Source organism: Ascaphus truei, chromosome 18 (assembly GCF_040206685.1).
Source record: "Ascaphus truei isolate aAscTru1 chromosome 18, aAscTru1.hap1, whole genome shotgun sequence".
Taxonomy (NCBI): Eukaryota; Metazoa; Chordata; class Amphibia; order Anura; family Ascaphidae; genus Ascaphus; species Ascaphus truei.
Genome location: NC_134500.1, coordinates 14429889 through 14443192, shown reverse-complemented (window position 1 = coordinate 14443192; position 13304 = coordinate 14429889). Strand labels below are relative to the sequence as shown.

Sequence of the window (13304 nt, the reverse complement as noted above, 5' to 3'; positions counted from 1 at the left end):
GTTGATACGTTGGTGGGAAGAGAGATGTACTGGAGTGGATTAGGTAGCCAGAACAAAATATAAAGAATAATAGGTATATCGTGCTTTTCTCCCAATGGGACTCAAAGCGCTTCACAGTTACAAAAAGGGCAAAAGAAGAAAACATTTAAGGTTATAAAAGAGACCAAACACAAGGAAGGATACAATACAGGATGGGACGGTACTGTAGCTATTAATTGCCGGAGAGATTGTGGTTCGTTGTAAACATATATGTTTAGTGGATAGAAATAGTTACTCAGTACCTTTTATAAATTGTAGCATGATTATTTTCTTCCCACTGCTATAAATTAGATTGTAAGCTCCACAGGGCAGGGATTCATGCCTGCAAAATGTCTCTGTAAAGCGCTACGTAAAACTAGCAGCGCTATACAAGAGCAAACAATAATTAAAAAGAGTATTTGAGAAAAAGGCAGGCTTTTGGGTTTCCTGATGATGTGTCATTTAAGTATCCATTTCAACCTGCTTACACAGGAGTTATCAGCCTCCTACACAAGCGTTTAGCAGATAGAATTCTTTGAGGATGTGTGTCATGTACATTACAGAGAAATGTAATCAAGGCAAAGCCATAAGGAGTAGAACAACTTTAAACATTATTATAAGGTTATTTGTGAAAAAGTTTGTTCCTGTTAATGTTTCCATTTTCTGCTGGTCTGTAGTCCAGTGGTTTCCAATCTTTTTTGCTTAAGGAACCCTATAATTATAATGTGAAATTCTATTGAACACAACCCTCTCTAATAGCGCTTCTGAGATCAAATACATTGTAAAGAACCCAAACCCTCTCTAATAGCGTGTCTGAGATCAGATGCATTGTAAGGAACCTCAACCCTCTCTAATAGCGTGTCTGAGATCAGATGCATTGTAAGGAACCCCAACCCTCTCTAATAGCGCGTCTGATATCAGATGCATTGTAAGGAACCTCAACCCTCTCTAATAGCGCGTCAGAGATCAGATGCAATGTAAGGAACCCCAACCCTCTCTATTAGCGTGTTTGAGATCAGATGCACTGTAAACTCTTCTCTATTTGGTACAATTTTAAATGACCTGAAAATTGCAGGGAACCCTTTAGGGATACCCGGGGAACCCAAGGAACCCTGGTTGAAAAACACTGCTGTGGTCCTCTGCAGATGCATTCTGAATTCTCTTATTCCATGTAGTATCTACCAGGCCTATTTAACACCAGTCAGCCAAACGCCATTCGCTTATATAGCACTCTGTAAAATGTATGTTGGTTTTTAGAGCTGTAGTTAGACCAGAGGGAAGGCAACTCCAGTCCCCAAGGGCCACCAACAGGTCAGGTTTTCAGGATATCCGTGCTTCTGCACAGATGGCTCAATCAGTGGCTCAGTCAAAGGCAGCCACTGATTGAGCCACCTGTGCTGAAGCAGGGCTGAGGACTGGAGTTTCCCACCCCTGAGGCTACATTTTAATCCATATTAATTTGCTTTCATTGTTTTCTTTCAAATATCTGCAAAATCTCAGAATCCGCACCTGACCTCACTTTTTTGTTGCCACTGAAAGCCAATTAAACAAATAGTTTCCGTATCTCTCACACCTTCACTCACTCTCTTGTCATGCCTTGCAAAGAAAATGATGCTAAGACTTCCTACAGAGAAAAGTCAAGGCACAAAATATATACAAGTGCCTCTCATTGTAAATACATATCTTTAGACACTTTAAAATCCAAGATAGTGTTTATCATCTCTCCCATTACTTTACTGAACATGTCCAGTGCTGCTAATCTTTCCTCATAGCATCCATATGACAGCCACTCTATCACTTTAATTGCTCTGTGATTCTCCTTAAAGCAGCAGTCCATGCTGCCGTTTTTTTATTTTATTTTTCCTTTAATATGTGCACTAATACAATCCACACAATGATAAGTAATTAGCTAAATTGCTGCTCAATCCATTCTCCTTTGATCGATTGGTGAAGATTCGGCTCGGGGGTTCACTAAATGGCTGTCAGTGCAGCAGAAGAGGACCAAAGATGCCAAGTTCTGTGGGGAAGATCATGTGACCAGGCAGTCACTAGATACTAGTGCACTGCTTGAGAGTGGACAGGGCTCATAAAGGGGTGTGCCAGAGCCTGTTTCAGAACAGGAAGGGGATGTGACTTTGTAAATGGTTGCTATAGAAACAAAAATGCTTGTTACATTAAGAAAGTATGTTGTATAGGCCGCACTACCTATTGTATTAAATATATTAGGAATATAAGTATGTGGTGGATGCTGGGGAACAATGAAGAGACCCTTAATCTCTCCTAAGGACATATAGAACACAAAAAGTGTTCCCCGCACTCCGAATAAATACAAAAGAATCAATGATACTTGAAATGCTGATATGTATTAATGAGCAAAAGTGAAGAACATGAATTGACAGTGTGCAAAAAAACGCAAATCCCATAAAATTATGTCTCACCGCACCCACTTCCTTCCCTGATAGGGATTTCTTTATCATATCCCTCACTTTTTAGTGATTTTTCCCCCTTCCCTCACCCTCCTGTTCACTTTATGTGATTTTGCGTTTTTTTGCACACTGTCGATTCATGTTCTTCACTTTTGCTCATTAGTACTTATCAGCATTTCAAGTATCATTGATTCTTTTACATTCATTCGGAGTGCGGGGAACGCTTGTTACATTAAGATACATTAAAAAATGTAATTCAGAGTTGTTTAAAAAAAATGCTACTAGTATTTTCTTATAGTACAGAACTGATTTCTTTTTAAAAAAAGCACACGTGGGATATTGCTTGGTCTGCAGCTTTAAGCAACGCATAGAGACAGTAAAGTACATAGTACAAAGGAAACATCCTATTGAAGCAACATATGCTGCTCATGACTTGTGGGAGGCGTTAGTTTTCACTCCAGACTCGTCAACTCAGTAGGGCTGTTACTAAGTGCTCAGTAGTTGCATGTATGCTAGCAACAGCTGCACATATCCTAGTACAGGGAGTCCTTGCTATCCAACGTTTCACTTTACAACGAATGGCATATCCAACGCTACCCAATGGGCTGTTTTCGACACCGGAATGCTTTATCCAATCCTTGAAAAAGAACGCTGTGACGTTCGAAACGCGTTGGATGGGTCTCTTGTCACATTAAAGTGCCCTTTTAATTATTTTTGTTTTTTGGGTCCTTCCTGCTCCGTTTTTGCTAGTGCGCTTTTTGTTCTCCATATTCTCCATATTCCTGTTTATCCAACGCCTGAATGCGTTATCCGACACTCACCGCCACTGATTAACATGGGACTCACTTTACAACGGTTTCACTATTCAACGCTACTTCCAGAACGGATACCGTTGGATAACCGAGACCTGCCTGTGTAGAGCAAATACAAATGTAACCCCTTCTGTGCTGGAGAGGAACAAAACATAGCAAATATGTTGCTCTTCCATCCAACATTTGAGTGTAGAGTATAGTGCATTCTGAGCAATAAAACGATCCAGTAACTAGGTAATGATTATATATACATTTCATCATTTGTAGATTCTCGTCACTCTTTAAATGAGATTTTACTCATCTTTACCAAGCTTATGCAAGAAGGCATTTGTATTCCAGAATGCACAAGTCCCCCATTTTTCATTATGGCTTTAAATGTATAAGATTCATGATCAAATTCAATTTCCACCATCATGGAGAGTAAATATTTACATTTTTCATAATGGCTTTCTTGCAGCATATAAAATGTTAGAGGAAAGATTGTTTCTCACAATATAGATAAGATCCATGTCTATTTTCTGTATATTTCAGATGTCGGCACACTTCCACCAATGCATGGCGGTGACTACAATCAGAAACTGGTGGAAGCCAGCACACAGTTTAAAAAGATGCAAGGAAAGGGGACGATCGATGTCTGGTGGCTGTTTGATGATGGAGGTAAGAAACGCAAAGGTGCACCTGACGACAAAACACGATCTGTGACTTACGTGAAAGCGAGAGGTAACTCTCAATGTATTACTTCCGGGTAAAACATTTTTATAAATAAGTAAATACATTTGTGAAATGGAAAGAATTAATATCACAGGGCATATGCAAGCAAATTAATCCACAGTGTTAATATACTGTATACAAACATTACAATGCAAAATATATTGAATGTAATAATCCAGATCACACAATATATATATATATATATATATATATATATATATATATATATATATATACACACACAGTATGTATAGTATAGTGTATATATAGTATAGCATGTAGCATACATCCCAGAGGTGCCCCGGGTACGGTCTCTCCAGGTTGAACAATATGGAGGTTTAAACTTCCGTGTTATGCGGCCAATCGGAAGCCGCAACATCATCCATCGTAGCTTCCTATTAGTCTGCGTTGAACTTCCATGAGATACCAGCAGCACCTTTAGCGGTATGTATCTCAGGAAACAGGGGGTCCGCGGAGCTCATACATATATATGTGTGTATGTGTGTGTGTGTATGTATATATACAGGCAGTCCTTGTTTTGCAACGAATGGCTTATCCAACGCTATGCAATGCATACCTATGTTCATTTTTACAACGCTAAAACGGCTTATCCAACGCTCTCACGACGCTTTGCAAAGTTGTTTATGTGTATATAATATATATATATATTATACTATATAATATATTATTTATATTATATATTATGTTATATTATATAATACAGTATATAATTTATGTGTGTGCTGCATATCTTATTGTCTGCGTAAAATATTTTGTGTATTTTAGCATAAAAAATGCCTTCAGGAACGGAACCTTTCATTTAAAGTGTTCCTATGGGAAAACGTGTTTCGCTTTACAACGTTTCGCTATCCAACGCCATTTTGAGTAACGCATTGTGTCGGATAACCGAGGACTGCCTGTATATATATATATATATATATATACACACAAAAAGAGGCACTGCTATGTGTTAGAGACTGGTATTTTAGGAGACGATTGAAATAGCAGTAAAAATCTACATTGTACTAATTTGTTGCTAGGCCTTAGGAGATCCACAAAATGCAATTTGGAAACTGTTTGTCGAATAATTTAAGAAAAGCACATTAGCTCTTCGTAGCTTTTTAATATTCAGCAAGTCACTTCAGCACTGAGCTGTTTGAAGAGGGGCTGTAGCTAAACATGTGTTCCAATATAACTAGGAAAGCAGGACTCCAGTCTCTGAAGCTTGTCATGTATTTATTCTGTGAAGCGTTAGCTTAACAGCGGATGTAAGAACAATATGCACAACACGACTGTCTAGCACCCCGGGGTGGCCAACTCCAGTCCTCAAGAACCCCCAACATGCCAGGTTTTAAGGATATCCCTTCTTCAGAACAGGTGGCTCAATCCGTCCCAGCTTCAGCACAGGTGACTCAATCGTCCCAGCTTCAGCACAGGTGGCTCAATCAGTCCCTGCTTCAGCACAGGTGGCTCAATCAGTCCAAGCTTCAGCACAGGTGGCTCAAAGACTGAGCCACTGATTGAGCCACCTGTGCTGAAGCAGGAATATCCCTAAAACCTGGCCTGTTGGTGGCCCTTGAGGACCAGAGTTTAGCAGATGCAGATTTATATATATATATTTATTTATTTATTTATTTATTTTTAACATGTATAGCGTGGTCATGTTGCTTAGTCTCCCGTTAAAATATAAATGACAGCTGATGGCTGAAGATTCACAAAACATATTTGCATTTCACAGGTCTGACCCTTCTTATTCCACATATTCTGACCATTAGAAAAAAGTGGAAGGATTGCAAACTCCGAATATTTATTGGAGGAAAACTGAACCGTCTTGATGATGACAAGCTGATGTAACTATTGCATGTATTATGTTGAAATGGCTTTCATTTGTGTTCCAAGTGTAGACATTTTTGTACTTGTAGCCAGCAAAGAGGAATTGCTAATGTCAAGTAATACAGTTTATGGGATTGTACATAAGGGCTCGCTCAGACAGGCTGCTACGGCAGCTTGCTAGCGTTCGCGCCCCTGCCGCGTGCTCCTGCATCACAGCGATCTGTGCTCAAACAGCAGGAGCCAGATCGCGGCGTTTGGGGGCATGGCGGGGGCATGTAACGAACGCGTCACGGAGCTGGTTCGCCTCTATTGGCTAAACCAGCTCGCGTCAAACGACTGTAGCCCCAAATTACAAACTCCCATCGCACAACCCAAATTTGCGACGGACGTGCGCGCGCACGCCGCATCGCCTGCTGTCTGAGCCCAGCCTCAGTCAGAACTTTCAACTGAGAGAAGTCGGATTTGCAGCTGAAAAAAAGATGGCCATGTTCTTTCTCTAATTGCAAGAGCAATGTGTTTTTGTGACCTGAACAATTATAATGTAAATGTTTGTCAGAGTTTAAAGTTCTGACTCTTAAGCCGCGGGTATGGTCAGCGCTTAGCCGCTGACCCGCGCTCACGCTTGTCAGTGAGCCCCTGCCGCCGCAATGACAGCGGCTTTAGCAGGGGCTCGCGCACAATTCCTGCAGCAGACAGAATTTTTCAAATTTCAGCGCTGAGGGGAGCGGAGGGCCGGTCACGTGAGCGGTTCGCCCAACGAGGCCAACCAGCTCCGTGACGTCACTGGCCTGCCCATAGACACGCCCCCGGACAGGGCGCGTTGTAAGGCCAGGGAAAGCACCCGCTTTCCCTCAGCCTCCGCGCGCCTCCGCACGGCTGCACTCTCTATGGACTCAGCCTTACAGTTACACATTACACACTTTGAGATGGTTTTAATCATACTTGTGTACTTGAAGTAAAGGTGTGTGTTGTGTGTTCAGTCTAGCATCATTTTGTAGCTCCTAGTCTTATTGTTTACTTAATCATTTATTTAAAGCACCACAACATAATCCGTAGTGCAGTACAATAGACTTGGAGGATGAAAACTTTTCCAAACAATTTCTGAACAACCAAAGAGAAATTCAGATGTAACTTGGTACAGTGGAATACTGTTAAAAAGCATTAAAGAATTTAAAAAGCAAGAAAAAAAGTAGACTGCCAGAAAACAATAAAAAAAATTAAAAAAATGGAGAAAATCAATTTATTCAAAATTGATAGTGTTATGGTGGAAGATAAAATTGAAAACTAGAGTTTTCTGTCATGATTATTTTGAAATATGGTAGAGGAATCCAATGTTGGAAAAAACGGAGCACAGCAGACAAAAACGGGGCTAAGCACAGGCCAATGTGGTTAAAAACAATTTATTAGGAAAAGGGTGACAGCATGGGGGGGGGGGGGCGGTATGGAGCAGTACCTCTAAGAGGAGGTACTCCTCTGGAGGAGTATAAGAGGTACTCCTCCATGCTGTCCTCCATGCTGCCACCCGTTTTCTAATAAATTGATTTTAACCACTTTGGCCTGTGCTTAGCCCCCGTTGTTGTCTGCTGTGCTCTGTTTTTTCCTACATTGGATTCCTCTACTGCACCATGCAGCCGAAAGCACGCTCCAGAGGTAATTTCTTCAATCGGCACTATCACAGATTAACTAATAGTCATAGAGATGTATATCTTACTACAGTATTTGTTTTGAAACCTGAAAGTAAGATGCAGTCCAGGCTTGTTGTCCATGACTGGATTGAGAGAACTTAAGATGAAACTATGTTTCTCACTGCCAATGTAAATGACCTTCTTGGCCCATCGAAACATTCTATATAATATGTACAGCCAATAGTGCAACACTGAGTGAGGGTAAGGCAACAGGATTTTGATAAGTGCCTTTCTCTGTTCCAAGAAGGGTGCATCCTAAGACAGGGTTTCCCAAGTTCGGTCATCGAGGGCAGCCAATCAACCAGGTTCTAACGATTTTTCTAATTTACAATGAAAAGAGCTGCTCCTTCTATTTGTATTTTATAGCCACCATTTTTATAGAGGATGGGAACTGGGGGTCCCCCTGACCCAAACATCACTATTTTCAGCTCCTAGGACCCCTGAGTTCCAGAGATAAAAGTTACCGGGGTTAAATCTCCCTTAGGGGGAACAACAAAATGGCTGCCAAATCTCTGGCCAATAGGAAGCTGCAACATCATCGGTTGTGGCTACTTATTGGATGGCCATTTAAATCCCCGTTAACAACCAGGAAGTAAAATCAAGGGGTCCCAGGAGTGCGGTTCAGCTCTGGAGGACCTCCGGTTCCCATCTGGTTAAAAAAAAAAAAAAAAAAAATGGAGGTTACTTAGCGTGGATTGGTCAAATGCTAAATTATACAATGCCAGCGTGTTTAACCTGATTTGTAAATAGCTATCATAATATTTAACATATGTACCATCAGAATGTCATCCAGTTTACTACCCTTGCTCTGGCAAGGAAATGGGGTAATAATATGCCTTTTCGTGTGTTTGGTACAAGAGTAGGTGCACATCAATTATTCAACAATGTATAGCATCTCCTGGCATTTTCCGAACCGTTTTTTCTCTGTTGTAAGGTCAATATTAAAAGTGTCAGCGTATTTTTTTATTATTATCTTCCTAGGATGGCTTCGCTTTTGAGCAAATTCCGCATTAAATTTGCAGATATTCATATTATTGGAGACATTAATTCAAAGCCAAGCAAAGAAAGGTATGAAGCATTGCAGTTATTTGATATATGTGTAGTCACACAGCTTCTAATAAAATTTTTAATGGACTTCTTGTCTTATAATTGTCCTATTGCTGTGATTTTAATACTGTTGTATTTAAACATACTAATTCTTTGGTTCAAGGGAGAATATAAGTAAGGCGTGCATATAAACACGCGTAAGAATGGATAATTTCCTCATTAAAACAACACTGCATGTTTCATTATCAATTAACAATTTACTTGAAGAAAGTTTGACTCACTTACTAAAAAAATACTTCCATCTTCCTGCCAGACAGAGTCTGTAATTTTGCATAGATAAGTCAAAGAGGTTGGAGGTCTAAATGTCAGGCTATAATGGATTTGCCAATCATGTTCTGTCTGTTGATAGCGTTTTCCACTATCTCTTGCCAATATAAGCGTGTCTCTGGAATAAAACTAAGCCTGTATTCAGTATGCCGTGATGCAGTCAGCTCCATCCTCAACACGCTGTGGAAGATGTCAGCACCATGAAAATATTGGACTGAAACCCTCCCAGAGCAAGGGAAAGATGGCTTCAAAGCATATTGAATAGGGGGGCATCTGTGCCTGTCCCGGTAACTTTTGACTGGGAAGATACAATGGGGAGGGCAAAGCAATGGCAACAGGATGATAGGCTGAAATCAAAACAAATGGAATACGGGGTAGTACGAGTGCATGTGTTTATTTCAAGAAACCCTCCAGTTGAAGAAGCTAAAATACATCCTAGATTTTGGAAACCGTGGAAGAAAAAGTTTGGTGAACCCAGCGGTAATCACATTCTGTTGTAAGTTTAAAAAAAATAAAAAATAAATGATGAGTGGAGTTTCCAGCTAATCGGTACATGGTACGGTCAACGGCAGAATACTTTTGGTAACCACTTCACAGGTGCACCTCGCTGAACATATTCCACCTACAGTATAATATACTTGACCAAAGTCTCTGGGTGGACTGAAGCATTGCTAGACTAAACTGCACAATTATACATACTGTATATCTTTATTTTCTGACTAACTTCTTGATTAACTTGGCACAGGTGCTGTTTCGGATATAATTTTAAAGAATATAGAACTTTATTTAGGGAGGAACGTTCATTACATTTGCTGCTTGAGAGCTCTTGGATTCTGCACAAGAGGTATTTAACAGACCATTTGTCATTGTTGTTTGAGCTGGAAATTTTTTGAAGAGATGATTGAACCTTACCGGATCCACGAAAGCTCCAAAGATGTACCAACTGCAGAGAAAATACGAAGCGAAAACCCATGGAAAATAACAGATTCTGAGCTGGAGATGTTCAAAGAAAAGGTAAATCGCTTTTACCAGTAACAACATTATGGGGAATTTTGTGATAATGTAGGGCCTGCATCTTAAAGGCTTCTTTCCTGCTCAGTAACCAACAAGGCTAATGCAGTATGTTAATACTTAATACTGTATTCGTAATTACTAATAAAGTATTAACTTATTCACTACTCACTTACTGCAACTGCCATTGCGGGTATTGGAGTGCTGACCCAACTGGGATTGTTTTCTTCTTGTTGCTATAATGACAATTTATTCCAGGTAGCACCTAAATATACATACATTGTTTACATAAGCTGAGCAAGGGTTCCCCTCCCCATTTACCCTTATATACGGATCTAATGCAGTATGTGCAACATTTAGGATGTCCTCTGATAATAATAGACATGTCAACATATGTATCTACTGTGTAGGACAGGGTGTGGCCAACTCCAGTCCTCAAGGGCCACCAACAGGTCAGCTTTTCAGGATATCCCTGCTTCAGCACAGGTGGCCCAATCAGTCGCCAGTCGTTGACTGAGGACTGGAGTTGGCCACCCCTGGAGTAGGAGGTACAGCTTCTTGATGGGATGGAAAGCATAAAACATCTAAATATAACAATTGAAAGATAAGGGCCACGGGGTCCACCTAGGCTTCCCATTTCCCCAAATACTCTACTTGTACATCTAATTTGTCATTCAAAGTCTCCCCAACAAGTATGAATTAAGTGATAACACTTTTTTAACCTAGTTAAGAGAATGAGGTATACATACATACAGTATACAATGCAGCTACAAGGTGACCCATTTGCCATCCTTGTTGTATTTGGTAGAATGTTCACTATCTGTCAGAGAGGAAAATATTTGGTTTGATTTATTCCAATACATATTATTTCTTCACAGAGTTACCGCCAAGTCAGACTGAATGAACTTTTACAAGAGCACTCCCGGTCTGCTAACCTCATTGTTCTGTAAGTTTCACTTTACCGTTCATCGTGTTATATATGCCATAATCATTACAATTACAAACGACCACGCTGATAGCATCAATATTGGTGCTGTAGGAAGACCCCCAATGCCAAACACGTCAAAGCTGACACTAGGTGGGGAAAACAGAATGTCAACTGTTAGTTGTCCAACTACAGAGTCTGCAATCCTTCCTATTCATGGGTACAAGTGAGAAAATAGACCATGGGGACAAAGGTGTATACTGCAATTTCCCTATGGTATGATATTGAAGAAGATACTGTAAATATTGCTACCCAATTTCAGCACCAAGGACCTCCTGGCTGTAGTGCAGCTATTATTCGTTTGTTGACTGACATTTTGATACTTAGAAGTTGGTGGGCAATACGATTAGACTGGGCCAATCTAGGAAGACACAAACCATAGTAGACAAGAAAAGAAACAATTGGAAAAAGGTTACACAACAATATATACATAGGAAAACATACAATATGCCTCTTGATGCTCGATTGGTCAATATATATCCTTAGGTATAAGATCTCACTAAAATGATCCATAGGTATAATTAGCATAGTACAATCACAAATGCTGCTTTTTGTACGTAGTGGCTTTGGGATACCAGCACATATCCATATTGTGAGTTGCGATACCAACACTAGATATTCATGATTTGTTTTTAATAATATGCTGTTTGATTTGTGATTGACAGAAGCCTTCCAGTTGCAAGAAAGAAGACTGTTTCTGATCACCTGTATATGGCGTGGCTAGAAATTCTTTCCAAGAATCTGCCTCCTGTGTTAATGGTTAGAGGAAATCACAAGAACGTACTAACCTTCTACTCCTAAGGCATAACATTCTACACGTTCCCTAAAACTGTTTTTGAGAGTTACAATTTAGGGGCCTATGCAGAGAGCAGCACTATTTCAAAACTCGCCATTTTTTGGAGAAAATCGCGCAGAAAACAGCAGAAAATGGCGAGTTACGAAAAACGCGCCAATTTTTTTTTTCTATTTCTAAAACTCGCCTCGCGGCTGGCGAGAACCTCCATCTCGCCAGTTTTAAAAATATCCTAATGCAGAGAGGCGCGAACGGCATCTAGCGGCTGTTCGCGCCAATAAAATGGCGCGATTGTCTCCTTTTTGCCTCGCCAGGAAAAGTTGGCAAGAAGCTGCCGCTCGCGGCCATAGCAAAGGAAAAAAAAAGGCGCGAATTTTTTTTAACACATTTCTGCAGCGCGCATCTCGCCAATTTAAACTCGCCACACGCATTCATGTTAAACATAGCAGAATTCGCACATTTCTGCATATGGAGAGTAAAACTCTCCAAAAAAGCTACTTTTTATTAAACTCGCCAATTTTAAAATTCGCTGCTCTCTGCATAGGCCCCTAAGACGAATTTAACATGTAATGGTCATAATTAAAAAGTTTTCTGTTAATATACAAGTATAAGAGTTATATACAAATGCACATCAGTACTATTGCGGATGTATGCAAATTATTTGGTTAAATGTAAATGTCATATTTTTATCAATATGGAGAATTCAGAAGAAAATTCCAATTACTGCAGAGTTTATTGCAATAATCAACAGATAAAACGAAAATAAAATCTGGTTTCCATGGCAAAAGTTAATTGTGAATTGAATATATTATTATTATTATTAGAATAATTAATGCAATAATGTAATACCTTTGCTTTATTCGAATGAGCATCTTCAAGATCTACTGTGAATTGTATTTTGTACTTTGGGATTCTCCGTTTTCATAAACTCTATAACTTCTATAAATGTTCTTTCTTACGGAAATCTTTGTTGATTGACAGTAAATACTTTCTTTTTGAAATATGTATAAAGACAAATAAATATATTTAAGGAACTTATTTTGTTAAGTCCATTATTACTTCTTTAAAATAATACATGGAGTTCTTCTCATTGCAGTTTTTGTTTTTTTCCACAATTCTTTTGGGTATATTTGGGACTTTGTTGCAGCAGCAATGTCAATGCCATTGAAGCATATGAACCCAGTTTAAGGCTGCGGTCCCAGAGTGCACTGCAGCATGCGCACCCGGGGGGAGTGCGGGCATGCACAGTGCTTCACCGCAATCTGCGGTTTTGGGAGAGATGGCGACGGGAGGGGGCGTGGCGGGGGTTTTGCATGGGGCGTGGCCATGACCTCACACGGCTGGTTTGCCCTCATTGGCTGAGCCGCCGGCAGGGGCGTGGCCACGCCTCCGTCACAAGTTCCAAATACAATTTTTTTGTATTTGAGAAAACCTGTCGTACAGCGCGGCTGCCACATACGCGCCGAGGTAGGTACTGGGCCCGGTCTGATTGGGGGGCGGTGCTTGTGCGCACAAGAACGCACTGGGACCATAACCGAAATCTTGTTTCAGCTCCTTGTGAGCTTGGGCATGTCACTTTTAAGCTCTACAGCACAGGTAGGCAACTCGAGTCCTCAAGGGCCACCAACAGGTCAGGTTTTCAGGATATTTCAGCTT

At 40.3% G+C, this 13304-nt stretch overlaps 1 protein-coding gene across 7 annotated transcripts in view; it reads left to right on the top strand.

The window, feature by feature from the left end:
- The window catches only part of SLC12A1 (solute carrier family 12 member 1), a 90920-nt gene extending 78263 nt beyond the window's left edge, over positions 1-12657 (top strand). For 6 of the 7 annotated variants that reach the window (XM_075575652.1, XM_075575653.1, XM_075575656.1 and 3 more), the window contains 6 exons: positions 3788-3913; positions 5706-5817; positions 8467-8553; positions 9738-9873; positions 10749-10816; positions 11521-12657. In XM_075575652.1, the coding sequence (XP_075431767.1) occupies positions 3788-3913; positions 5706-5817; positions 8467-8553; positions 9738-9873; positions 10749-10816; positions 11521-11656 (665 nt within the window). In that variant the 3' untranslated portion in view covers positions 11657-12657. The remainder of the gene's footprint in view (positions 1-3787; positions 3914-5705; positions 5818-8466; positions 8554-9737; positions 9874-10748; positions 10817-11520) is intronic. The other variant, XR_012788911.1, reaches the window with a different exon arrangement.
- Positions 12658-13304: the final 647 nt, after the last annotated feature.